The 27,926-nt window shown below is 41.5% G+C and overlaps 2 protein-coding genes across 2 annotated transcripts; one reads left to right on the top strand and one right to left on the bottom strand.

The window, feature by feature from the left end:
• Positions 1-3,758: 3,758 nt before the first annotated feature.
• On the top strand, positions 3,759-17,043 carry BTNL2 (butyrophilin like 2). Its single transcript, XM_032462770.1, is given in 9 exon segments — positions 3,759-5,137; positions 6,787-7,134; positions 8,802-9,083; positions 10,266-10,286; positions 12,367-12,714; positions 13,737-14,018; positions 14,718-14,826; positions 15,897-15,943; positions 16,681-17,043. Coding segments are annotated over 9 exon segments (1,686 nt in total). The 5' UTR covers positions 3,759-4,950; the 3' UTR covers positions 16,743-17,043.
• Positions 17,044-17,047: 4 nt separating this feature from the next.
• LOC102506990 (butyrophilin subfamily 3 member A2) lies at positions 17,048-27,787 on the bottom strand. Its single transcript, XM_006180551.3, has 9 exons — positions 27,587-27,787; positions 26,667-27,014; positions 24,214-24,495; positions 23,874-24,041; positions 23,493-23,513; positions 23,372-23,398; positions 22,455-22,481; positions 22,220-22,246; positions 17,048-20,778 (listed from the first exon to the last, which is right to left on the bottom strand). Exons 1-9 carry the CDS (start codon positions 27,663-27,665, stop codon positions 20,129-20,131), a joined length of 1,629 nt encoding a protein of 542 aa, XP_006180613.1. The 5' UTR covers positions 27,666-27,787; the 3' UTR covers positions 17,048-20,128.
• Between the last annotated feature and the right edge of the window lie 139 nt (positions 27,788-27,926).

Here is a 27,926-nt window from a genome sequence, read left to right as displayed (position 1 = left end):
AAGAGATGTGATTTTAAACAATATTTCAGAGACTCAGCCTCCTTCCAAACAACGAGAGTCAGGCTTTCTTGTCTGTAGTTGTTCTAGAGCATCAGGGTGATGGAGGAGGAAGGAACAGAAGGACAGGGTCACCCTCTTCGAGGTGCCAATGGAACGGTGGTCATGCTTATGAAGAAAGGCCACCGTCCAGCTCTGAGAATCGACCTTCCTTCAGTGCTTGCGGGAAGGTTAGGCCCGTGACTCAGCGTGTGGGTGGGCGTCTCAGGGCTCTGCCAGTGCCCCCTCCCCTCCAGTCAGAAAACAAACCACAAAGACAGTAGAATTACAAACTGCTACGCACCAGGATGTTGAGAGTTAAGTCGATCATGTTTGTTTTGCCTGGGGAGAATTCTGCATTTACAAGACCCATTGCTAGGGGACTCCATGAAATAAATAATTCTTGTCTTTCTGATAAGTCTACCTGACAACCCTCAAAATAGATTTCCACCAGGTCCCCAAAATAGAAGCTGATAGCTATCACTTGACTTTCTCTGAATTCATAGCAAGACTCCAGAGGTCCTCTCACGATAATGCTTTTTCCTTATTTTCATTTATCTCTATTTTTTAGTCTCCCGTCTTTCCAAGACTCTCTGCTCCCAATAAGGAATCTTTATACCTAAATAGAGGCTCTGTGTCATTGTTATATTCTCTCTACCCTTTTAGGAATAGTTTAAGTTGAGTGGTGCCCATATGATCCCTATTTTAAAGCTAAGGAAATCAAAACCCCCAAAATGAACAGACATCCAAAAAAGAAGCTTGCCCAGATTTATAGCAAAACTAGAATTCAAATCTTGGACATCCTAAGTTCAGGGCTCCTTTTGCCATCTACTGGCTGAGAGAGCCATGAATGTGGGTCATACAACACAGCAGTGCTTGGAGAAGAAAGGTCTGTGAGTGAATCATGTCTTGAACTTCTGTTCAAGTCCTTGAGGGGCAGACCGTGAGCGTGTCTCTGCTGCCCTCTGGTGGCCATGTGGATGCATGACTCCCTTTCCTTCCATGCTCCCTCCTGCCTTGGCTGGGATCCTCCTCCCTCCTGGTTTCCTGTCCTCTGGGCCTTTGTCTTCGCCCACCTCTCCCACAGACCACGTCCCTACACAAAATGAATATCCATGATCCACAGCATAATTCAGGACATAGTTCTTATTTTAAAACTGGTGTCTCTTTTAAGGGCTTTTTGAGAAGAGATGCACAAACATTTAAACAGAGCTTCTTTAAGTGGTCAGTTGGTGGTAGCATGACTGACCTAAACAAAATGCAAAGACAAGTCCTAAGGTCCTGGGAAAATTCTAACACAATATACCATCAAGATGATACAGAATATGTGTAACGGGTAGAATAGTTTCAAACCTCAAAACTGGGTGTGAAAAAATAAATTTCTGTATTTTCCTATTCCTGATCCTAATTTTTATGTCAAACCCTATACTGTCTTATAGCAAAGGCATTAATCTAGTAATTTCCAGTTAAACTCTGTGGCTTTCACAACTATTAATGGTTGAAAAACGGCCCTCCGCCCAGGGTTATTTCTAAGTCCTGAGGTAGGAGGTAGTACAGGGTGGGTGGGGAAGGCTCACCTCACATTACAGCATTGACTCCCCCTGTATGTCACGGTCACACTGCCTCTGGTCGGCCCCGTCCTCCGCATGTCAGTGGTGATGACTGTTACATGCACGCCATCCCTCTCCCCTTGCTGCATCATCCCGTGCCAGCGTTCGAGGCAGCAAACTTTCATTCCAAGCATTGAGCCTTCAGGGCTGTGTCTTCTTGCCTTGGGTAGCTTTCCCTTTAATGCTTCTCTTTGAAGCTATTGTGGGAGAGACAGCTGTGTCACCATCGCCACCCTGGGACCCAAAGGTGAAGTGGGGCACTGCCCTCTCCACTCTAATTGAGAGAAACAGGGCAAAGAAACTTTCATCAATGCCTAATTACTTTTTTCAATTCCTAGTACCTCCTCTAAGAATAAATAAATAAATAAACAAACAAACAAACAAACAAACAAACAAACAAACCTAATTACCTCCAAAAAAAAAAAAAAAAAAAAAGAAAGAATAATGATTTCAAGTCAGGTGGCCCAAGTACCTATTGGCTGTCGTACCAGGGGAGGGGAAGAAACATCAGGAAAAAAAAAATCAACTTAAACGCTCTCACATCATAATGTTGTATGTGCTTGTATTTTACATTGAAATGAACGTCTAGAATTAAATTTAAATTGTTCTAGCGAACTCTTGAATTTCTGAGTATATACAGGCATACCTCGGAGATACTGCGGGTTTGGTTCCAGACCACTATGATAAAGCGAATATCACAATAAAGTGAGTCACATACATTTTTTGGCTTCCCAGTGCATATAAAGGTTATGTTTACACCACACTGTGGTCTACTAAGTGTGCAATAGCATTACGTCTAAAAAATGTACATATCTTAATTAAAAAATACTTTATTGCTAAAAAATGCTCATCATCGCCTCAGCCCTCAGTGAGTTGTAGGATGACATCAAAGATCACTGATCACAGATCAGCATAACAAACAGAATAAAAGTGAAAAAGTCAGAAATGTTGAGAGAATTATGAAAATGTGACATAGAGACATGAAGAGAGCAAACGCTGTTGGAAAAATGGTGCTGATAGACCTGATTGATTCAGGGTTGCCTCAAAACTTAAATTTGTAAAAAACCAACCAACCAAACAAACAAACAAAAAAACCAACCCAAACAAAACAAACACAACCCCCCCAAAACACAATGATCTGGGAAGCATAACAAAGGGAGGTATGCCTGTGTCTGTGGACCCCCCGGGTACTGGGACTCTGATTCAAGAAAAACTGACTTATGGGGAATTTAAAGGAAAATCTAACCTAAACCAAAACACAAACACAACAGTGTCTCTATCATAATTTTTGTGCCCAAACATCATGTTAAGAAGCTTATTCGATTTCTTCCGTTTAATGTCTGAAAATAATTAAGCTCTTTATCTGCCAGCAAAGGGAGATAAAGGACCAAAGTTGTAAGAGCAATAAACTGGCTCAGATGGACCCCTGGCCTGGCGCTCTGAGCCTGGAGAAGGTAATTCCTTTCTCTGGGACTCTGTTTTCTCACCATGAAAAGAGGGGAAGGGGTATTTGATATTCGGGCTTGCTTCCCACTCCAAGCCCCAGGAGCACTGTGTTCTGGGGGAAACTTGGGATTAGACAGGAGTCCTTGATGTGTAGGGAGGCAGAGGGGACAGTCCAGACAGACCCCAGCGTGCAGTGCGCAGCGAGGACCTGACGAGATGGCACAGCCGGGGCCTGGCTTCCCCGGGAAGAGGGGGAGGGTCAGTGTCACCGTTTTGTCTGCAGGTCTAAGGAGCTCATAACTCAGCCCAGCCAAAGGTCACTCACCATCTGAGTTTCAGTTTTCAGAGGATTACAGCTGTAGGAGGCGAACGTGCAGGTCTGATCGGAAGCTCATCTCCAGGGATTTGGCTCTTCCTTCAGTTTAGGGGAGGCGGCTTAAACCCTCCTTCACCCAAAGCCCCGGGGGAAACAGGGGCCCCTCCACCCGCTCTGGCTGTGCTCAATTCTCCCTCCAGTCAGCACTTCAGGCTCTGACCTGTCTTTGGACATCTGCCCTGTGGATGAAGGTTACACCTGAGACCCAGTGAGAAGACGACCCTGCAGCCCCTGGTTTCGTCGCCAAGGAAAGAGGGAGACGCGTGAGTGGACTGGAGAGTGGCTGGTGGAGGATGGTCAGGGGAGGCTGGGGAAGGTGGCTAAGATGAGGAACTGGGGCATAGAGACACGTGGTGTATATGTGGATGCGCAGGCACCCGGCAGGGAAACCCAGCCACTTGTCCTAACGCCTCCCTCCTGTATTTTGCACTCACACCCCACTTTACACTTTGCAAAGTGCTGCCAGAGTTTACCAGATCCTCACAAAGTTGCTGTGAAGCAGGCTGGGCGAGGAAGGGGCTCTAGACCAGACCTCAGAAAACCAGGATCACGTTATTCGTTTGTCACGTCTGATGTTAGGCTTGTGCCCCTGAGCCTTGCTTCCTTGTCTGGCGACAGTGCAGCTGCAGAAATGTTAGGAGTGATTGTCTCCTTCAGAGACGAGAGAAAGGAGGGGTTCACGAAAATAAAGTAAGATGCTCAAGGTCACAGGGGTAAACACAAAGTCACCTCATCTCCAAGAACTCTCACTTTACTTTCCTTTCTCTCCTAAAAACGTTTGTCTATTAAGTTTATATGGATAAATGAGCTTCAAACTTCACAAACTGATTTATTTTCCTTTATGGTTACTTGGCAATCTGAGAATTTAACTTTTGAAGTTTTTTTTTTTTTAACTGAAAAAATTCCTCTAGTGACTCAGGACATCTAGAAATTTGTAATTTTCTTTGGCATGAATTTTAACAGTGCATGCATAGACCTTGAAATTTGGAATGGTTATTTACCTACTGACTGAACACCAACTACCACTTATCACTGCATCTTAATACTTGCACTTTATAAAGAAGGGTAAATGGAACGTGGGTTTTTGAGAATTCGATGATACACATGCATATTAGATCATATCGCTTGACAGTATCAAAGTTTACCATTTTTAATATCAATGGTGGTTACATTAAATGGTAAAATGGAGATGTCAGAAACTTATAATTAAAATGTTTTGATTTAAAGCTTACAATCTAAGTCCGGTTATTTATTTACAAAAAAAAAAAAAAAGCCAAAGATTTTCAGCACGCTGACAGCAGGTGGTCTATGGTAGTGTTTTTGTCCTTTTAGCCCAGAAGACATTTTCATTTGTCAGAAGTCTTCCTTCAGGGCCCCCGAAGAGCTTAAAGTACAACACAGTAAGTAAGAGTGTGGAAATGATGGATAAATGCAGAGAAAGGGAGCCAAGCCCATTGCATCATCTGACTGTAGAAGGCACTGATGTCATCCCTCGTGTCTGCACAGCCATCGGGAACCACAGAAATGCTTGCTGTATCACAGCCTCATTTAAGTGCAGTCATGTTTTCTCTTGTGTTTGCTCCAGAGAGGATGGTGGATTTTCCAGGATACAGTCTGTCTGGCGTAGCTGCCTCCTTCCTCTTTGTATTGCTCAGCATGAGGCAGTCAGGTAGGACGCTCTTCTTCCCTTGACTGTACTCGAGTGTCTCAGAGGTCCAGTCTGGGTGCAGAGATCGAAATTCAAAAGGCCAGTACAACATTAAGAGTGGAGATCCAGGAGCCGGAGCACCTGTGTTCCAAAAAGGGCTCCTCCACTCTCAGCTGTGTTATCTTTGGAACTTACCTGAATACCTTCTGCCTTGGTTTTCTCATCTATATGATAAGAATAACAGCTTACCTATGTCTCATAGGCTGGCACAGGCTTTAAGATTAAATGAGGCTGTACGTGGAAAACACTGCAGTCAGAACCTGGAACACGTTAAGTCATCCATTCTTGTGCTTCTATTCAGAACAGCACTTTGGGGGTGAAAAGAGTGGCTGCTTTTAACCATAAATTAAACAGCATAAAAATACTTGGAAATAAGAAACTAGAAGGAGACCTCCAAGAATTAGGCTTGGAAATCTCAGTAGCTAAAGTTTGTTGGTCAAAATATTGCACCTTGAAACAGGATTGTGAAGATTCGATGTCAGTGGGTAACATTGGAGCCCAAGGAACACACAGGGTGGCAAAGTGGGGAGACTCTGGACAGGACCCTAGGAGGCACAGGCTCAAGACTGAGGCTGCCAGAAACTACATGATGTGGTGAGGCTGCCAGAAACCTCTGTGCGATGCTCTTTCCTAACCTGTTAAAAAAAAAAAAAAAAGCCAACCAGATGGTAGGACTCCAGTTCTGGCTTTATCTTTAGATTGCATCCATGCAGAACGCAAGCAGATCACCACCCAAGTTCCACAGTCACCTCTGAGCACCGTCTATTTGGTATCGAGCAGCAACTAAGCAAGATGCTGTTCCTTCTTAGGAAGATTGGATCTGCACAGAGAAAGTGCCAATGGCCCTGGAGCATTTTATGATGAGGAAAAAAAATCATATACACAACAGATGAAATGATTAAGCGTAGTAACAGACAGAATTGTTCAACGTCTCTTCAGTTTGCAGATAACGAAGAGGTCAAACATGACTTAAAATTTGATTGGGAGGCTTCAACTCTCTACACAAATCATAGCCCTTAATTCACTACAAAATGTCCTTACAAAAACAACATTTTACATAGCCCCAGTCACTGGAGTCTTGCCTGCTCCAGACCAAAAAACAAACAAACAAAAAACCAACCAAATAAACAAACAAACAAAAAAGCTTTACCTAGGACAAGAGCAGGCCCAAAAAGCTGAACAGTCTATTGGATAAACCTATTACCTAAATTTTAGGAAAAGTGACTGATTATAATTCAGTCACTGAAGTGAAATTACTGACTATAAAATAAATCACTATAAAATAAAAAGTAAGCCACTAACTGATAAAGTTACAAACTGAAAAATCAATTTATACATTAACTTATTTGAGAATAAAAACAACCCGAAGATGGAGGTTTTAGTATCTTAAAGATTAAGAAATTGAGATTCCAAATCTCAAAATCTCATTGAGAATAGTGGATTTGCCCCACTTCCCATCGCACATCATAATGCTGGATTTCTCTAGAACATTGAAAATAAAGCTTTCCCTCCTCCAGGTGCCTCCATTTTGAGAGAGGCTGGACCTCCCAAAGCAAACATATTAATCCTCCAGTCGGCTTTTCCTGGTTTTCGTTGTCACTCTTTTGTAGATGACTTCAGAGTGATTGGTTCCGCCCGTCCTATCCTGGCCATGGTCGGAGAAGATGCCGTCCTGACCTGTCAGCTCCTTCCCAGGAGAACCGCGGCGCACATGGAAGTGCGGTGGCACCGCTCAGAGCCCAGCACACCTGTGTTTGCGTACCGGGACGGAGCTGAGGTGACGGAGACGCAGATGGAGGGATACAGAGACCGGGCAGAGTGGATACAGGACAACATTGCTGAGGGAACCGTGGCTCTGAAGATTCACAGCATCCAACCATCCGACGATGGGCAGTACTGGTGCCGCTTCCAAGAGGGAAACTACTGTGGTGAAACAAGCTTGTGGCTCAGAGTAGCAGGTGAATATCGGGGGAAAGACATAAGGTCTTGGAAAGAGAGGTATATTAATTTGTGGTGAGCTTATTGCCAACGGAAGAATTCCCTTTGCGCCATCAAGGTAATTGCTACTGTCCAGTTCTCCATTCCCGATTCACTTGAAGGCAAGTGCTTCTGAAGTCTTTAAAGTGAGCTCACTCATACACAATTTCCCCAGATTTAAGTTACACGTTTTGACTATTCTTGAGGACTATTTACAATTGATGACATGTAGCCTTTAACAGTTTTGCGGAGGCAAGAACCCACGCCACGTGGGCTGGCGTGCAAGGGCAGGTCAGTTGCTGAGTTACATCTGTGTTCTCTACTCAGCCTGAAAATACAGGGACTGAGAAGTGAACACTTTGTTTCTTTGTGTAACACGTCCCGTTAGAAGGCTCCTGATGAGACTGAAGAGGTTAAGAACACTGTGTTTTGTGGGGATTATCATATACTCCTGTTCAGTGAACTGGGGGATCGGGGATGCTCTTGGACGTGCCCACTGTGAAGGGCAAGGTTCTGTATGATGCTGTTGTGTTGGCAAAGTAGGGAGGAGTTGGAAGAAGGAGAGTGGAGAAAGGATTTCTCTGTGGGAAAACAAAATATCTGAAAAATGGACTATCACATGGTTCCCTGGCAGGAGTAACTCCATCATGTGCTAAAGACAAAATCAGGTGAATCTCTTTCCCTCATTGGAGAAATGGCTCTCTGGAGGTGCTAACGTCTCCGGCCGATGCTGCCTCCTTCTTTGCTCCCCCATGAGGCTGTTCCCTGACACCTTTTTTAGTACAACCTGTGACTATGATTATTACTGCTAATATGTTCCAGGTGATTCAAAGTGGAGGAAAGAATCCTCGTACTTCTGAGATGTGCAAGGTGGAGGGCACATACCAAGGCGTTTCACCAGGAATATCCGAAAACCAAACATGCATTTTCTAAGGCCCTAGCTGAGAAAGTGGGTCTCTGTCCTCCGGCAAGTGATAGAGACAGAATCACCATCTATGGAAAATATAATCACCTTTGTTTGGGTTTGAGAGTTGTGTTGAATACAGAAAGAATTTTCTGATTGTATAAAACTGGGCTGTTTCAAAACCATTCTCCCATGGAATGGAATATTTAGGCTGAGGAACTCCTCATGAAGCTTGCCACTTTACACACCCCAGGTTATCTGTTTGCATCTCAAGGTCACAACCACCAACAAAAGGAAGGGGAAGAACATTTTCCCTGGAGGTGATTTCTCCCCTTATATTAAATATTCTATTTAAATTAGAGTCAAGCTACCATCCAACAGGTGAGACAAAGTGCCTGCTACAATAAGATGAAAAAGGCAGAGTTTGTGGCATGAGGGAGTTCATGAATAAACCTTTGTTTGCAGTACTAGAGATGGAAACAAAATGTCATTATGTCCTTTCCCCTTATTTTCCTGTCTGGATCTGCATACAAGTACTGCTCATATACTAAAATATAAAGAACCAGACTGGGGTTCATATAAAGTGTGTACAAACTCCAGTTTGTATGGGAAGAAGACTTTGGGCCACTGTTTGCTCCCCAAAACGCTGAACTCCTGGCGCTCCCTCTGAGCACCGTCACTGGACTCTCAGCCTCTATTTGTGCCTCCGTGGGCTCTGGGCCTCAGGGCTGTGTCTTTTCTCAGGTCTGGGGTCCACCCCTTACATTCACATGGAGGGATCTGTGGAGAATGGAGTCCAGCTTGCGTGCACTGCAAAAGGCTGGTTCCCAGAACCTCAGGTTTCTTGGCAAGACATCACGGGAGAAAAGTTGCTGACTGTCTCTGAGCATCACGTCCAAGATGAGGACGGCTTGTTCTATGTGGAAAGCACTCTCGTGGTCAGGAATCCCCTTCCAGAGGTCGTGTCCTGCTTCATCCACAACCCCATGCTCACTGAGAAGAAGGGGTCACATATCTCCATCCCAGGTCAGTGCTCTGCCTCTAGGACCAAGGTGCTCAGATTAGCAGGAAAGGTCACAGGGACAGCTCCATAGCACCCAGTATTTTTTAATCAAGAAAAAAATCTAACATTTAGTAATATACATTAAAAACTATAAAACTATTTATGGCTAGAAATATATACACTATATATCCTGATTAATTTTCAAGTCCTTCTTTTTCTTTTTTATTAATTTACTTTACTCACAAGTATGTGTTACACTGTAAAGAAAATATAACTATATTCTTTCAACCAGAATGTTTTCCTATGCTGAATTTGTGTCAGTTACTTCTTGGAACCTATCATCTGAAGATAATCAGAGATGGAGACAGCTGTTTACATAGTAGCATCGTAATTACAGCCTCATTTATAAACAGCAACACAAACTACTGCCAGAAACCCAATACAACAGTGGAGCATTAAGTGTATTATGTTACTATACATTATAGCATTGAGGAAAAATGGTATTTTCAAATAAATTTAATGGTTGAAAAAAATCATCATGACAGACTCCTCAATGATAAAGATTATATCTGTCTATTCATCTATCTATCTATAAATAGAGATTTCCAATCATGTAAAGTTTATTGGCTTTAAATAAACTTCGAACTGTGTTAAGAGTTTTGGGACATACTCTATTATATTTAGATATAAGGATGCAAGTACACAGTTATTCATATAAATGGATACAGGGAAAAAAGTTAAAATAAATATTGTATGTTAATGTCAAAAGGAGCCAACTATGTATATATATATAAATTATAAAACATATACATATATTTATATGTTTTATCTCTCAGTGTGTAATTATGGGTGATAATTGTCTATGTCCATATATTTTATGCATTTATAAACATAATATTATTTTAATAAAATAGTTAAATACTAGTATGTTCAATATAGGCAGAAACAAACAGAATCAGAGGGCGGTAGAAATGTGTGTAGGTGGTTGACCCAAGAGCATTTTTGTTGTACAGAGAAAAGGAAAAGCAGCTGGACCACTAGGAGATGGATGGGAAAAAAAATACTATTTTTCTGCATTTAGTTTCTTTCTTATGAATCAAGCATATCAATAAAATGGAGGACTTGATTTTATTATTTTTTGAAACATTTTCTGTCCTTTCCCTTAGACCAAAATGTTTAATATGTTATTCTCATTATTTTTCCAGAGAAACTGCAGACGGAGCTCGGTACGTAGATGCGGTTGCAAGCACGAGTCTAGATGAGCCTCTGCCCTCCCCGGAGGGAGGTGGTGCTCCCTGGACAAAGCATGTGCAGCCACGGCGACTGCTCGTGATCCAGATGAGAAACCAAGGCAGGACCTGCCCAGTCTCACGTTCAGTTAGTACTGGAGGGACCCACAAAGCAAGCGCAGCCTCCCGCAGGCACCTTTGCCCTCCATAACCTACCGCTTTCAGTGTCTGTGGGGACCCCAGTGAGCCTCGGAGAGATGCCCAAGATGGCTGCAGACGCCAGCTCTGTCCTACCGGGCGGGAGGAAAGGGAGCTGCTTCTGGTGTGTGTAGAGGGTGGCACAGAGCGGCCGGCCAAGCTCTGGGAGCCCTAGTGTGAGTTTCTGGTGTAAGTGCAGAGGCATCGTGAGAACCAGTGGTCCTCACCCGCTCCTGCCGCCTCCGGCCTGCTGCAGTTTCTGCACCTGCTGCTCGCCCCCGTGCGCCCAGCCTCATTACTGTCAGGAGGGGCTGTTACTTTCCTAGATGCAGCCTGTGAGGTGATAATTTTCTGGTTTTTTTTTTTTTTCTTACTTAATAGTTGGATGCAGGCATTATTTTATTGGACCTCAGATAAGCGGTTTAAACAATAACCAACTGATTTTTGAGCCGCTTTTGGTTTGTCTTTATTGCTTTATCATCTTCCTCCTTTTCTTCCTTTTGGTGTCCTCTTCTCCCAGCCCATTACGGCCAGTCTGCTCCCTGCCCGTTCACTTTCTCCTTCCAATACCCTGCTCTCGCTCAAAACACCTGTTACAGGAAAATGTGTGTAGGTGTGTGTGTATGTATGCTTGTTGTGCATTAGGTGAGTTTAAGCCCACTTTTCAGCCCATGTAGGAGTTTTAGAGGAAAATTAGGGTGGCAAACACACCCCAATCTCTGCCAGAGTCTGTTGTGACACTTCTGACCCCTTTGGGCCATAAAGATAAAGGGGAAGGACTTGGGACGGTCAAAGGTAACGCCACAGTCGGAGGAGAGCTGCACACCTGTGAGCCTGACCTTCCAAGTCGGACGCCCTCCTGCCCGGGGTGGCATCTGCTTGTGACAGGACGGAAACCTTGACTGGTTAGTTACAGCTCAGAGAGCCAAGCCTGTGACTGGGGCAGGTCGAGCCACGTCTCTGTCCCTTAGGAAGATTTTCAGTGAAGAGTCATTTCTTGGAGTTATCTGAACCAAATCGCCGTGTCCGTTGGAGACCCAGCACACAAAATACAGCCTGATGTCCTAATGTTGTTTCTAAGCTGTGCACAGCTTCTGGGACCACAGTTAAACAAGATGAAAAGTTGGAGCTTCCCTTGGCTCCTGGTCGGGAGGAGGGCTGGGCCCTGAGGAGCTTCAAGGGTGTGCTGTTAATGGAGAGAACCAGGGGAGTCGCAGCCGCCTCTGGTTGTTAGGGCTTGTGCCTAAGTGCTCAGAGGCAAGCTGAGCTTTCTGTAGAAGTCCTGAGGCTGAATTTCTACTTCCCACCCTGTCAAATAATGTTACTGATTTTAAAAATTATGACTAATTTTTTGAAAGGTTAATTATATGCTCGGCACTATGCCAAGTGCTTTTCAGGAGTTATTTTCTTTTCTTACAATAATTTTAAAGATGAATAGATTTGTCCTCATTTTACAGGTGGGAAACAATCTTAGAGACATATGTGGTTTGCTGAAAACCATGAAGAAATTGTGATATTTGCCTTCTAATCTCTGTCTAGCTGACTTAAGAGTATGTGCTCTTAATCACTTATTGGTGATTTTAGTAAGTCATTGGTCTCTACTTTGTCACTTTAAAATACACATATTGAACTTAATCCCTAATGTAGTGTCAGGTTCTAAGTAAGAGTCATGATATCATATGATATGACATGACATGGTTTACTGTATTTGAGGAATGAGATAGCCCACTTATTGAATAAGATGGTTGAGACAGGATTAAATGATATGATGATGAGATTATCAGCCCCCCCGGGATGCCCCTGGGTTCTAAACAACCCGAAATGTTCTTGCTGATGACACTCTTTGCTCCATTTTGAATCTTTCATTGTGTATTTTCAGCTTCCTTAAAGGTGATTGGACCTTCCCAGCCCATTCTGGTCAGAGTGGGAGAAGACATACAATTAACCTGTTCCCTGTCCCCTAAGACTAATGCACAGAGCATGGAGGTGAGGTGGGTCCGATCCCACCGCTATCCTGCTGTTTATGTCTACATGGATGGGGACCATGTGGCTGGAGAGCAGATGGCCGAGTACAGAGGCAGGACTGTATTGGTGAGCGATACCATCAATGAGGGGAGGCTGACCCTGCAGATAAACAATGCCACAATTTCAGATGACGGACAGTACCAGTGCCTTTTTGAAAAAGATGGTGTCTACCAGGAAGCCAATCTGGATCTGAAGATCGTAGGTAAGGACTCTAGATAGATGTTTTGAATTCAACATCTGTTTCTACTGCTTTAACTTCCTAGTTCATGGAAATTTTCTCTAGCACTAAAATTTTCTTAATGCCCATTCACGCATCAAATTTATATTAAACGCTCCAATGTGCAAGAGATGTCATCAAGTCCAGAAACACAAGTGGACCAGATTTAATTCTGTGTGTGTAGAATTTGTATCGTCTCTAGATCTCCATAAAGTGGCTGTACATCTAGTGAAGTCTGGAAATTTTACTCCATAACTACACAGGACTCATTATTTCAGTGTGTTGTTAAAATTCTGGGAAATGTATAGTTATTAGAAATTATGATGATGAAGACTAAACCAGATCCACTGTAGAAGCAAAAATCATAAATATTGACAGTATTGGCAGGGATGGAAGAGGAAAGGCAAAGTTACTCCCCACGTCATGATGTCCCACTGCTTCTATTTATGAGTGAAAATTGGTTTTCCAATGTTAGCAAATTCCATTGTGTTCATAGCCAAAATCAGGGATAATCTACTTGTTTCTTCCACTTATGGTGTATCCAAATTAATATATATATTTAAAAATTATCTATGGGAGTGCATGTTGAAAAGTTAAATGAACACTATCATTTTTGCCATTGGACACATATATTTATAGGATTTTGATCTTTGAGAGTATTCTCTTATTCACTTTCATTTTCTTTCTTGGCCATATGACTCATGCCCTGGTCAAAGTTATTCTGTTTCAGGTATAGAAGAAAAAAAAATGGATTTGAAATGTATTGGATCCCTTAACCTGTCCTAGGATGATTTTAGGAATACATAAAATAAAAATAAAAATATGTAAACAAGAGGAAACAAGTAAAGACTCCTGCTAGCATCATCCCTAAGTGGAGTGTAATTTCCCAATAAACTTTGGTCTCTTCCCCAAACTTCTGATTCCCCCTCTTCCCTCTCGGTGAAGTCACTGACTATATAACCACTTTCAGAGACTCTAAGTTGCCTTCCTTGGTTTCTATTCCTCAGGTCTTGGTTCTTCCCCTCTGATCTCCGTGGAGGGTTGGAAGGATGGAGAAATAAAGCTACTGTGCACTTCAGAAGGGTGGTTCCCACAGCCCCATGTACAGTGGAGGGACGTGGAAGGAAAGGCAATACCATCGTTTTCCCAGGACCTGACTCAAGGCAGCCATGGGCTATTCCGCGTGGAGGCGTTTCTACTGGTCACAAACAGCTCCACTGTGAACGTGACCTGCTCCATCAGCAACCCCCTTCTTGGTGAGGAGAAAGTGACAGCTTTCTCTCTTTCAGGTTAGTGACTCCATGCGTTCCTCTCAGCTTTGGGAGATAAATACGCACACTGACCCAGACTTACTCATCATGTCGCTTTTCTATTTTTCCTTTTTTCTTTCTGATGAAACCTCTTGATGGCTCTTGCAAAGCTGGTCTTCTGGACACCTAGAGATTCTACTCTTTTGAGTCTCTTCTAGAAATCCCCAACTAAAGCTCTAAGGTTACATTGTTACATTGTTACATACCAAATTCCAAGATTTGACTCTATTGTCACTGTATCTACAAATTCTTTTCTTCTGTTGTGAAAATGGTATCACTTTTTCCCCCTCATGATGGGTTTTCTTCTGGATTAGAAACTAATCTTCCTCAACATTATCTTCACGGCCTTGGACTTGGTGATTTTATCTTTTTGTCACCCTTGTTGTTCCAGTGATGGTGATGATATAATTGGAAAAGAGAAGGGAAGTGTGTGTGTGTGTGTGTGTGTGTGTGTGTGTATGTGAGGGGGTGGTTTCTGAGAGGAGCAAACAGTAAAATCAGCATAAACCTCTGGTCTCTCCTCAGCGTCTGCAGAGCAAGGAGGAGCAGACCAAATTCCTTCTTGACAGGACCAATTCTAACCCTCCTCCTCAGCCCAGGAGCTGCTCAGATGAAAAGGAAGATCTTGAAATTTTCCCAATTTCATGATTTAATGTGATTCTGGGGTTTCCGTTTTAGAGTTCAGGATGACTTTTCCATGGATGACACCAATTATTTGGGGAGTGCTTCTTGTTGGAGCTATAGGCTTGATCTGGAGGTGCTGCTGTAGACGAGGTAAGTCAGGCAAATAGAAACAGTGTGAAGCATGCTTTGTGGTGGGAACCTTACTGTACACTTTCCCTGGCCTCTCTTTTCAGCAGGCACACACAGAGGCATTCAGTGGATATTCAGTGATCAATAAAACACGAGAGTCCATGGCTTACACACGTGTAATTGAGGATCAGTGCTGAATGAGATCAGAGTTTACAGTTATAATAGAAGCAAAAGGATTAAAAGACAATCATTTCACCCTCCCGCCCCTGTCCACATTCCCAAGTGATCCAGTTAAGGTAGAAGAAGAAAAAATGTGGCATAGCCAGCCTTGCTTTCAAGGCTGAGAGCTGAGACTTAACTGGGATGCTATTGGCATGAACATTTCACTAAAATCATTACAAATATGATGCTTATTGGTTATTTCTACCATGCCCAGGAAAGACTTCCCAGGGATTGATAGGTTGTTTGGTGTGCCCTAGAAATTTCTCCCACTTTGAATTTCTTAAGTTACTATAACTTTTGTTTGCCCATTTGGATGTTAATATCATGAAATTAGTATTTTAAGATGCTCCCATACTGATTCTTATCAGAATGAATTTTCTTTCTCTGCAGCGAATGAGACATTGGACCCAAATACAGCTCACCAGAAGCAATCCTTTCTGAGGAAAACGAGCATGTGGCCCAAGGTCAATCAAGCAGCCAGAGATCTGTAGAGATTTCACAACCTCCTCAATGCTCTGGGCCAGGAGGGGCTCATGTCAGGCAGATGGGTCTGAGAGGTGGAGTTTAGGGACAGGGAAGCACTGGTCCTGAGTGTTGCCAAGGACAATGTCATGGAGTCATCTCTATGCCATCTGAGAATGGGTTTGAGCAATGGGTTATTATGGAAATGAGTACTGGGCCATCACCTCTCCTCTCCTCCTCCTCTCCCTGCACATGTCCCCAGGACAGATTAGAATCTCCCTTGACTACACCCTCTGGATGCTTCTCCTTTTATAACATGAACAGCAAGTGCCCTGTGTATACCCTTCCCCTCAGTTTCCTTCTCTGAAATTCTGCATCCCTCACTTCATTCTTTGGTTCCCTAATGTATGTTCTCTTGACATCTTTCCTGCACCCAAGGGAGCCTCTGCAACTCCTCCAAGGAAAATAATAACCTAGGATTCTGGAAACCGGCATTATATTCTGAATCCCAGCCTTTCTCTCCTTTCACCAGCCACTTGAAGGGAACTCACACCATCACCCAAGTACCCAATCAGGAGGCTTTAACCACACTCTGGCCTCAAATCTGACCAGAAGACTGATTCTTTCAGTGACCTATTGTATCCAAGCTCTCTGATATCCTGCCCACTGATCACAATCTGATTTCGGATGACAAAGGACCCTTAGAAAACCCAGTGGGAAATGCAATTTAGCCTAGATGAGGAAGTGCAAGGCATGACCAAGTATTTGATTGGTTTCTTTAGGAAAGTGACAATTAATTATGCAAGGAGGGCTGAGAAAACAAAAATATAGTTAAAAACAAGGAAGAGAAAATACAACTGAATATAAGGAGAAAAACCTGATTACCAAGATGTAATCTTGAAAATCCCATGAAGTGTGGAATCCCTGCACCAGACTTTTTCAGAAAGTTAATTGAGAACACGGAGTGAGGAAACTTTTCAGAAATTCTAGTCCAAGAGAAAAATTAGTTATGTGTCATGTATATGAAAACGTCAAACTTATTTTTTAGAGTGAAAAAAACACAATTTAAAATTAGTAATTGTAAAATAAACATAAGCAATAAATGCAACACAAGTAATAAAATGCAATGGAAATAAAAATATTTTAAAGTCATAATGAATTAGGAAAGAGAAGCTACAGGTAGAAGAAGAAAGAATGTGAAGAAATAAAGATTTGGAGAAAGTCTGAAAATCATCTGAAGTGAGAATGAGGAATACCAGCAAATGACACGCTACTGCCGTCTAGGGAGGCAGACACCACGGTTCCTGCTGTCCTTCGAAGATTTTTTTTCTGCAGCATTCCAGAGTTTTCTCTTCTGGTTCATAATTTTTTTCTCCATTTTAAAGCTCATAACTTTATGTTTGAAACTATGCATTATTCTTTCACAAATGTTTACACATTTATTTTATTTAGTTTTACATTTTTTCAATTGTGGTAAAATACACATCACATAAAATTGATTGTTTAAGCTATTTTAAAGTGTACAATTCACTCGTATTTTTACCCTCACAATATGTGCAACCCTCATCAGTATCCAGTTCCAGAATATTTTGATTACTCCAAAAGGAAACTCTATAACCGTCAAGCAGTCGTACCCATTTCCCCCTGCCTCCAGCCCCCAATCTACTTTCTGTCTCTGTGAATTTACCTATATGGGGTATTTCACATAAATGCAAATGCAGTTGTAAAATATGTGGATTTTTTTTGTGTCTGTATTTTTTTACTTAGCAAAATGTTTTCAAAGTTCATCCATGTTGTAGCATGTACCAGTACTTCAAGAGATGTTTTAGGTTTACAACAAAACTGAGTGGAAAATCCGGAGCACTCCCATATCCCTCTCCTCTCACCCCTCTGTTTCCTCTGCTATTAACAGCTTGATCAGTGTAGTACATTTGTTACAACTCATGAACTGATACCGATACACTATTTTCAACTAAAGTCCAGAGTTACATCAAGGTTCACTTTGTGTATTGTACATTTTCTGGGATTTCATAAATGATTTACATGTTTTTGGTACAAACATTTTTGACACACCTTTATGTACCCCTTATATTTTTTAAGACAAATTTGTTAATAAATATAGCAGCCTTAAAATATTTTTGATGTTACTTTGTTATGATTTAATATAATTAAAAATATTTTATTTAATAATGTCTGAGGTTAACTGTCCTTTCTTTTCCTTTTCTTTCTTTTCTTTTCTTTTTTTTGAATTGGCCTGCCCATTCAACCTAATTCTTTTCTTGTTAGTCCTATGGGCTTGTATAGGCCCAATAGATAAATACATACATTTTCCCTAGGAGAGTGTCATGAAATGTGTTTTTCATCAGTCAAAATCTTTCACTATGTATTAAGAAACATATTTTCTGTTAGCTTCCCCAATTGGGGGTTGATTTACTTTCTCAGTTCCAATTCCAGGTAGAAAACCCACAGGGAAAGAGACTGGTTGGTGCTTGGATAAGACGCCCCAAACATGGAAACAATCACTGTGACTAACGGATGAGTAACTGGATCGGCCCATCAAGGACCCCGTTCCTTCTCACCGCTGATGCACAGAGGGCTGGCTGTAGTCATGCAAAGCGTGGCAACTCTCACAACAGATGTGCAGATTGGATGGATCTCAGTTTCAAGGAAAGGACAGGAAGAAACCAGAGAGAGTAATTCTGTCAACCCCCCTGCAGGACTTTGTCCTCACTTGTCAGTAGACTATAAGTTCCATTAAGGCAGTGATATTATTCTTTTCTGTGTATCCTCACAACCTAGAAAAATGGCATTTATTCATTGGTCAACAAACATCTGTGGAATGTGTGAATAGATTCATAAATAGAATATTTATTAAATACCTTATCTGTAGAATTCACTGGGCTAGGTCCTAGAGTAAAATGCTTAATAAGACATAATTCCTGCCCTAAGATATTTCTTTCTTCTAGTGAAGTCTCTTTGTTTTTTGAATGTCTTACCAAATCTTCTTGAACTCTACTCAAAATGGGATGGCCAGAGTAGTCTAGCAATAGGAATCAATTGATGGAGTCAGGTGGTGAATTTAAGATTATTACATTGCTGGAAACCACGGGCTACTTGGAGACCCTTCACTGCTTGTTGACTTACCCGCAGCTAGAGATGAGGTTATGTTGGATGGTGTTGTCCCTGAAAACATTTCTATAACCCTGATTCCAATAGAGCATCAACTGTCACATAGTCTTTCACTGAACACCTCCAGCCTTTGCTCCCCAATGTCTAAGTTAGAAGGACAAAAAACCACTAAAGTGAGTGAAGTGACAGGTAGAAGAATTCTGCTATAGAATAAACTAGGAATTTTTAATTCTTGCAGGAGACATACTAAAAACTCATTTGGTAACCTCATGCTGAATGTCTTGAGTATAAACAAAAGTCAAATATCCAAAACTGAACCCACTGCCCTTCCTGTTCCATGCCATACTTCCAATACCATTTGTACCCATTTTGCTGTTACCCCCACATGTCCATTTGATTATACCTACTAATATTTTCCCACCGTTTACTTGCCTCTCTCCCGCTTTTACTATTTCTTGCCATTTAAAACGTTGCCTTAATTCAGTAAAGTTAATATTCTGGGATCTGGATTTATTCTTCTTGGGTTCAAATACTGGCTTTGCCCTCTAGTGGCCGTGTTTTAGGGAAATTTTGCCAAAGAGATATATCTTCCAAAAGAAATTGTTAAAGGGACTTGCCATTTAAGGATCAGCTGGTTGTACAGAAAAATCTAAGTGGGTCTAAGTTGATCTCTTTTATTGTCAGAAAGACAGGATTTATTTGACAGGAGACGCTCATATATTACTTTCTGGAAGACGCAAGCTTTGTAATAAATAGTTGCAGAGGCTTAGATGCATTAAAGGCAAAGGAAACCCTCAACAGCGGGAAGAACATGGTCAGAAAGAAATGACTTTTTTCTCCGAAAACATACATTGCAATGCCCATTCCTTTTACATTCACATACTCACAATTCTGGACTTGCTGATCAGTGAGAACTTGTTTAAAAAAATGAGGGGGGGGGTGCTCTTCCTTCCCAGAAGGCTTGGTCTCCTGCTCAAATGATTTATAGTTATTTATTAGTCCTCCCCACCCCTTGGCAAAGTCCAAGTTTAGAAGTTGATGGACACCAAAGTCTAAGGAAAGACAAGCTGAGTCATTAACTTTTAAAAGACTTGAGCAGATTTCTGTGTATCTCCAACCGTAGCCTGTGTATTAAGAATTTACTCAACTGGGACCCTTCCCTTCATGCACCACACCCTCCTCCATATTTAATAACAAAAATAGTAGGAAGAGAGATTTTCTTTTTAAATGTAGCTTTAAACATATTTACTTCAAAACACAGTAAGTGCCAGACCTGAAGAAAGGCCCATGCGTTTAGCTGGAGTTTTCTTATGACAAATCGTTGCTGTCCACAAAGAGGGCTTCCCCAAAGGTAGCACTAGAGGAAATTCCCCCAGACGTTTTCCAGCTGTTCCCATTTCTCTCCCCGTCTCCCTGTCTCTTTGCAAGGGGCTGAGTTCATACCCAGTGAGGCTGACCTGCTCTTGGAGAAACACCCATAAGAAGTTCAGGCGGGGGCAGCAGATGTGCCGACACTTCACTTCTTATGGACATAATAGAGAGTTAGCTTCTTCGGGGACACTTAGATCACAACTACTCAAATGAGTTACAGAGGCCTTTGCAGAAAAATCAGGACAATTTTCATTGTTATCTGAAGCTGAGCAGATAGTCAAAGATGTGCCATCACCCTGAAGACTAAAATAAGGACGAAGTTCTCCGCAGAAGGAGATTCCAGTAAAAGAATGGATGTGGGACCCATCGATCATGTTGTAAAAGGACACGTTCCCAGCATCCCAGTCCAGGAAAACTCCAATCCTGCGGGGCCACTGTCTCAGTGACAGAGACCCTTTCTGGGAAATGACTTCTCCTTCCTTGTATGTTACCACCCAGAAATTCTTCTCTGGACTTTCTGCAAACCAGCCCTCTCTTTTTGCTATAACTGCACAAACACCCAGAGCACATCTAGTTCCAGATCCAACTTCTGTCTTCATACTCACTTCTACCTCCCAGCAATGTCTCCCTGGGGTAAGGTCATCCTGGCCCAAAACACTGGAGATGGTTTCAGACTCTTCTTGCTCTTGGTGTGTTGAGGCGTCACCATTCTGAGGATCATTCTCTTTTAAATAAACTTGTTTTCTGCTCTCAGATAACTTGAGCTTGTGATGAGCTGTGTCTGGATCCAGAGTAACATCCACTGCAGGTTTGGGGGGAAAAATGAGTATCATTCCACCATGGAGATGGGGTGACTTTAGGAAAGATTCAAATTACTAGGAAAGGAAAATGAAGAAAAACAAGAGGGAGAGAAATGGAAGATAAGGTAAAACAGTTTATGTTCTATTCTATGTCAGTTCATAGGAGACACATGTTGTGTAGGTCAAAGAAGGTCAGGGTTGGATTGGACCTTAGATAACCATGTGTTCCAGACAGACTGAGACCATTTAGCCAAGAAGGATGTCTCATCTGAAAACCCTCAGGATCAGATATTTCAAGTTGGGGTTTCTCCAACCTCATGCAAACGTTGACTGCTTTACTGCCCGCTCTTAATAACTAAGCCGTGTCATATTGCCAATCACAGCATATCTACTTTCATTTGAGCTTCTTTGGTGTCATTTTTCTGTGGGCTTATGTAATAAATAAGTCATCTAGTCTCACACACTCTTATTATATTTCTAATAGTCGAAATCCCAACTCTGTGGTCAGAAAGATCTGAATTGTGATAACCACGCTGTCTTTAGGAGCTGTGATCTTGGAATTCCTTTGCCTTGCTCAACCTCACTGTAACCTCATGAAGATGCATATGATGATGACACCTCAGCACAGCACAGTGAGAAGCAAATGAGACAGTGTGCAGAGAACATAATGCTTTACCCTGCCCGTGATGAGCACTTGGTAAATGGTAGCTTCCGATGGTTGTAGTGACACTAACACCAGCAGTGCGAGTGGCACCAGTGCTAACTATAGTAGCAAACCTCACATCTTCAATAATTAAAATTTTTCTCATAAGAATTTGTATGTGAGGAATTAGAATATATTTTAACTTTTGGAGGATTACATTAATTAGGAAATGTTTGTGGACGCAGGGATATTCAGAGTTAAGTAGCATACAGTAGAAACAGTTGACTCATAATTCTGGAAAGACTCTAAGATGATCAGGGGCTATTTTCCACTTGCGATGAGATGCAACAAGCCCTTCTCTGTCTCAGACTGGTTATGTAGTAGACTTCCTTCTGCCTCAGCTACTCTGTCAATGTTATCTGCATGAATAAATCTCAAGTCTCACTTAAATATCACTTAAGTCTCAGATTAAAATCAATTCCTTGGGGGAATTCTTTGAATCCACCATTTTTTTTCTCATGGCATTCTCTTATCCTTCCATAATATTCATCACCGTTTGTACATGCACTTTCCCACGAAGTCAGACAAGATCTGCTATATTCATTCGGCACCGAATAAATAGTTGTATAATTTTATGCTGAATGAATGAATGAATGATGTCAGAACAGTAAGAAATCTGTTCACATTTCTACATGAGACTGAAGCAAAAGCCATGAAGTGAATAAACAGCTAGGTATTATAGAGTGTTTTCTCATTTGTATAGAAAAGATTATGTGAGACAAAATAGTAAGGTCACTCACCTGCTTTGAACAGTTCCTTTCTCCAGTCTAAAAAGAAAAAACAAAAAAGGGAAAATATGCCAAGAACATGTCTTTTGAACGAGTGAGATGCTTATCCCCTTATCCCTTGTATTTTTTTTGAACTCCCAGATTCAAAGTAAAATCTCCAAAAGTTGGCACTTTTCTGAAAATTGCCCTGAAAATGCCTCATGAAATCCTGAAGCACTTGAAGCCCAAGACAACACCAGTTACTCACCAGCATATAACTCTGCTTTTCTCCAATCTGAAAAAAAAAAAAAAAAAAAAAAAAACCCTAAAAAACAAAGGAAGTAGATTGTCCCATTCATTGGACCTTCACTTCAGAGCGCGGCAACGCTGTGACCACGCGGAAGCGGAAGGGTTACGATGGTGCTGCGCTGCCGTGTCCGTCACTCAGTGACGGTTCTGATGTGCTTGTCCTCTTGTACATCTCCCGCTTCATTTCTCACGTTTTCCACATTCCACATTTGTGATCAAATGTGAGGTTCTCTTTTTCTAATTTTTTGTTGTTGTTTTTTTGTTTGTTTTTTTTTTTTTGTTTGTTTTGTTTTTAAAGGCAGGGGTAGGCTTGAATTGTGAAAGTATTGGAAAGCTTAAAATTTTATGTGCTGCCTTGACACCTTTGAGCTTCACAGGACTCCAAGTGCCTAATTTGCCTGCTCTCACCCGATATGCCCTCCACCCAGCACGGAAAACTCCCCTATCAGCTAATTTCTCTGTTGGCCAAGGCAACCTAACCCCACCTGGTCTTTAACCTAATGAGCTTCACCTCACCGTCAGCCTGCAAAATTATTCAAACAAGCCAATTTCATGCTTCCGCAGAAAACAGAGGCATCTCATCCTCTTGTAACTACGGAGCCTGCCTCCCACAGCCCTTGCTAGCTCATTGTGCTCTCAAGTGCAACCCCCACGTGGTCCTGCATGGCTCATGGTGTCCTTCTCCCTAGGATGTGAGTATATGTAATTTAAAAACTGCTATCAATCTCATCTGTTCAGTGTTGTGTGTCATACGTTTGACCATTTTGTACTATTTAGGGTAGGGATCCCTTCCTCACCAGCAAGGTAAATAGGAAGTGACTAGAACAGAGGGGCAGGTGAGATGGTCGACCCAACCATCACATCAATATAACTCACCTTGCTGATATAATGTCTTCCTTCTGGCTGAAAAGGAATAACAGCCTGTGAGATGCCAGACATACGGCATAGAGTAAGGACTCTATTTCCTCTATTAGAGCAAAGAAAATGGAAAACTTACCAAGCTCCTTCTCAAGTGATTCTAAAAAAGAAAGAAAATAATAAAATGGATTTAACAGAAAATAAACCTAAGGTTAAAAAAAATAAACCCAAGGTTTATTTTCTAGACTGTGTTCCTAAATCCAGATCCTGAATGCTACTTCCATGTACCTAGAACAAAAAATTACCTTAATTGAAATTTATTATGACTATTAAAGAAAAACCCTATGTTTATACCGTGAGTTTTTTCTTTCCAATGAACTCTGTAATAATATTTTTTTCTCATGGAGGTCTTGGGGCTCTAACTCAACCGTATATATCTTTCTGTGTTCCCAAAAGATGCCATCCTGTTAACAAACCCATAAATTCACAGATCCCCACCAAGTCTGATTCACAGTTTTACCTTTGGCTTTTCTTTCTTTCTCCTTTTCCTTCTCAACTTCTGATACATTTTTCTTTTCCTGTTTTTCTTTCAGAGCCAAATACACAATAGCACCAATGGAAATCCCAAGTATCACGAAAGTCACAGCGAATGCTGCCTTCCAAGGAGAGGTCCTAGGGAAGAAGGGCTCTGACACAGGGTGCCCAAAACCTGATCAAAAACATACACCAAGCAAGCGTATCCCATCCCAGGTCCCCAGTATTCACCCACCCTTATTCCCCTCTTACTTACATTTTAATAATGTTTTTAACTGTGCTTCAATAACTGTTACTTGAATTGCCCCCCAAATGAGCACACTGACCTGGGATAAAAATGGTTTCCACTTGCTCTTGTCCAAAGAAGGGGTTCTTCATGGAACAGGACACTTCTGTCTTTGAGCTGTCTCTCACAATGAGAGACGCCTCAGTCTGAAACAACCCATCATCGTCTTGCGTCTGGTCTTCAGAGAGAGATGGGATCCTCTCCTCCTTTGCATCTTTCCACTGAACTTCAGGCTGGGGAAACCATCCTTTGCCTGTGCACTTCAGCCGTATTCCTCCATCTTCTGGACCCACCATGAAAATATGAGGATTGGAACCCAGACCTGGAGAGGAAAGTCATTTATCTGAGACTTGGACATTTTTTTTTGTCCAGAAGCCCCTAATGTTTCACAGATACACCAGTTGGGGGAGATGAACAAAGCACCATAGTTCTCAATGGATGGAGGGGGTTTCTTTTCTTTTTCCATGAGATAAGTGTGTATCTGAGGTTCAAAAATTTAAGAGCAATGAATCTGATACTGACACTTATAACCAACGCCTGTCTTATCTCCTCTGTGCATGCATATCTGCAATTGGCCATAGAAGGGTAATAGGAAAGGAGCAGAGTAAAATTTGCCAATGTTGAATTCTTCCAGAAAGAAAATCAGTATATCTATTCTATATCTATATCATATGCTTATTCCATTTCTTAGAGTCTCAAGGAAGACTATCTTTCTGTGCTGAAATTGAGACTTCTTCTGGTCTCTTCCTTAAACAATTTCCTTTTGTAATTTTTCCAAATTTTCTTTCTTCCACTGAGTAAAGATTATCTAAAAGATGGAGGTAACAAGGTGAAGTGAGTCCACGAGGGAGTCAGTATATGTATATGAAACAAAAATTATTTGACATTTTAATAGTGTTTTTAACTGTGCTTCAATAACTGTTACTTGAATTGTCCTCTAAGTCTTTCTCTCTCCTGACCCCAATTATATTATATCAGCTTCAGGGATATTTACTTGGCTAAAAGCAGGAACAGCATAAAGAAACTCGTTCTTCCTATATTGCTGAATGCGTAAGTTAGTTACAGCAATTATATAATACAGGTGAGAAAAATAATGTCAATGAGCTAGTGTCCTTAAGGGGAATAGAAATAAATTTTGATAGAGTGATGGGGAGATTTCTCAAAACATAAGGAAGAGACAGAGATATTTAGGTGCCTCTTGAAGAGCTGCATCAAAGGTCTTTAATAATATTTGTAGCAATCTTTCTGGAGTCAGTGAGGAAAGATGTAACAGAGGCTGGGATGATGACCATCCTCGTGCTAACAAGTAGGGGACCAATGCTGGAGGGGGTTTACTGAGTCCTGAATGTGATGGGCTGCATTAGACTCCAGGGATCTTTGCACAACTATTATTCAAGGGAACAAGGGACAGGAAGCTCCAATAAGAACTAAGATATAACTTCACATGAGCCTGATTGGCTGAGGGCTTAAAGACGGAATTAATTTTGTTTTTAAATAAGTAAACATAAATATTTTTGAAAATTAATTTATGAACAGAGATTAAGATCTGCTATATAAATATATTATATATTATAATTACATAATATATTTTATTATTTTATAAACAATTATTTATAAATTTAATTATATATAAATATAACTATATATAAAATTTATTATATAAAAATAGAGATAACTGAAATGGCACAGAAGTCTGGCATTAAGAGTTACCTAGGAAGAGAAAAGGAATATTGAAGGGAAAAAAAGATAATCATTTATATTCTTACCTTTCTGAAATGTTTGAGTTTGATGCAATGAGTTATAATTTTATTACAATTAAAAACAAAACAGCACCAATGATGGTAACACTCATAGTGATCAATTCAATGTTCTGTGGACCAGTCCTCAGTGCATTCCAGCCTTTCACAGTTGCCCCTATCTGCAGGGCCTTTTTATTTCCCCGAAAGCCACCCTGTTAATGGTTTTCTCTATTTCTGCTTCACTAAGTTCCTGAATGTTAATTATTTTCCAGCCTCAATCCTTGGATGATGCTTTTTTTTGTTGTTGTTCCTTTTTCTGCAATATCAGTCTATTCTGTCAAACCCTCATGGTCACTTTCTCCAAACAGTGCATTCAGTACTTGACCACTGACAGTCCCGGTTAAGCCTCTGTGCAACACAGTAGCCAAATGGGATTCTGGCCTCTGAGATTAATGGTACATTTTGGTAATCATGGTGCCCTCCTTCAAAATGTGTGAGAGGAGACATAGAGGGAAATAAGTGACCTATTTTTATGGTAGATATTTCTGGAAATAGTTTAATTTTAAAGTACAGAACAATACATGTATAAACAGATTAAGAGGATTTGGGGTTAAATCCAGTGTTTAGGATGTTGACCAGCTCCAAGCAAACCTGTCTTTTTGTCTTTGTTCTGTTCACCATCCTCCCCTCAAAATCAAACACAGCACAGTTACATTTCACTTAGAGTAATCTACATTTTCAGATAATTACTCACCTATCACTTTTAGCTCCAAAACGGCTTCTTCAAAATCACTTCCCTTTTTAAAAAAACATTTGTACATTCCATCGTCTGAGACGCGGAGGCTGTGGATTCTCACAGCCACTCTTCCCTCAGTGATGTAGTCTTTCACCAGCTCTGCTCTCCCTCTGAAATCTACCAGCTGTTCTCCTGTCTGCTCCATCCCGTCCTGATACACATACACAGCTTCTGAGAACTGGGAGCGGAACCAGCGGAGCTCCATGTTCTCCAGGCTCATGGCTGGGAACACGCGACAGGGCAGCACCGTGTCGGCACCCAGCATGGCCACAATGGGCTCCGAGGGGCCAATCACCGAAAATGAATCTGTGGAATAGAGCCACAAATGAAAAGAATATCAGAATAACCTGCCTGGATTTGAGAACAGCGTCAGTACTGGCCCAGTAGAGCCCCATGGACATTCTCTCTCCCACTCACGCAGCAGTAATTTGCAGCACAAATTCAGGCTGAAGATGGCAGTGAACAAGACAAGGCGGATTTCTACCCTTGCAGATCTTACAACCAACAGAATGATCAAGTATTAAACAAATGATTTTTAAATTGCCATGGGGGTGAATTCAGTGAAGGAGGAGGGGAGAGTTCTGGGAAATCATGAAGCTAGAGTTTTTAATCAGGTCTTGCGCATCAGAAAATGCATTCCTCCAGAAGCTGAGATCTGAATGAACTAGAAGTCATCATTAAAGTAATTCTACCTGGTCCTTCTTTCTAAAATGACCATATAATGATGTATTTGCCATCGTGTATGGGCAAATACATTATTATATCAAAATAAAATATTTGGAATTAACTTAGGTAGATATGAGACATGATGGAGTGGTTTAATCCTTCTGTTCAGAGAACAAGAGAATCCACATATCAGAAATATAAAATATTCTCACCTGAGCCCCACATGGACACCTGGAGAAGCAGGATAAAGAAGAAGTCTCTCCGCAAAGAGAAGTCCAAGGAACACACCATCTTTCCCAGAGCAGAGAGCAGTATGACACAGAGCGAGGTCCTGAAAATAGCTAGAGTCAAACAACAAACAAACAAAAAGGTTGAAAAGATTGCAGCTAAGGTGGTTCACAGTGTTTCTAAGAAATGACCTCCTGAAGCTCTCAAACAACTGTAGCTTCTCAGGGAACATCAGGGAAGACTGACTTTCACAAAGAAGACCTTTTGTTTCCCTTTTCCAAGAAAACAGTCTTCATCTCAACAGCCGTGTTCTGCAGTGATAAA

Source organism: Camelus ferus, chromosome 20 (assembly GCF_009834535.1).
Source record: "Camelus ferus isolate YT-003-E chromosome 20, BCGSAC_Cfer_1.0, whole genome shotgun sequence".
In the NCBI taxonomy this organism is placed as follows: Eukaryota; Metazoa; Chordata; class Mammalia; order Artiodactyla; family Camelidae; genus Camelus; species Camelus ferus.
Note: the sequence above shows the minus strand (reverse complement) of the source record. Positions and strands in the feature narration are given on the sequence as shown.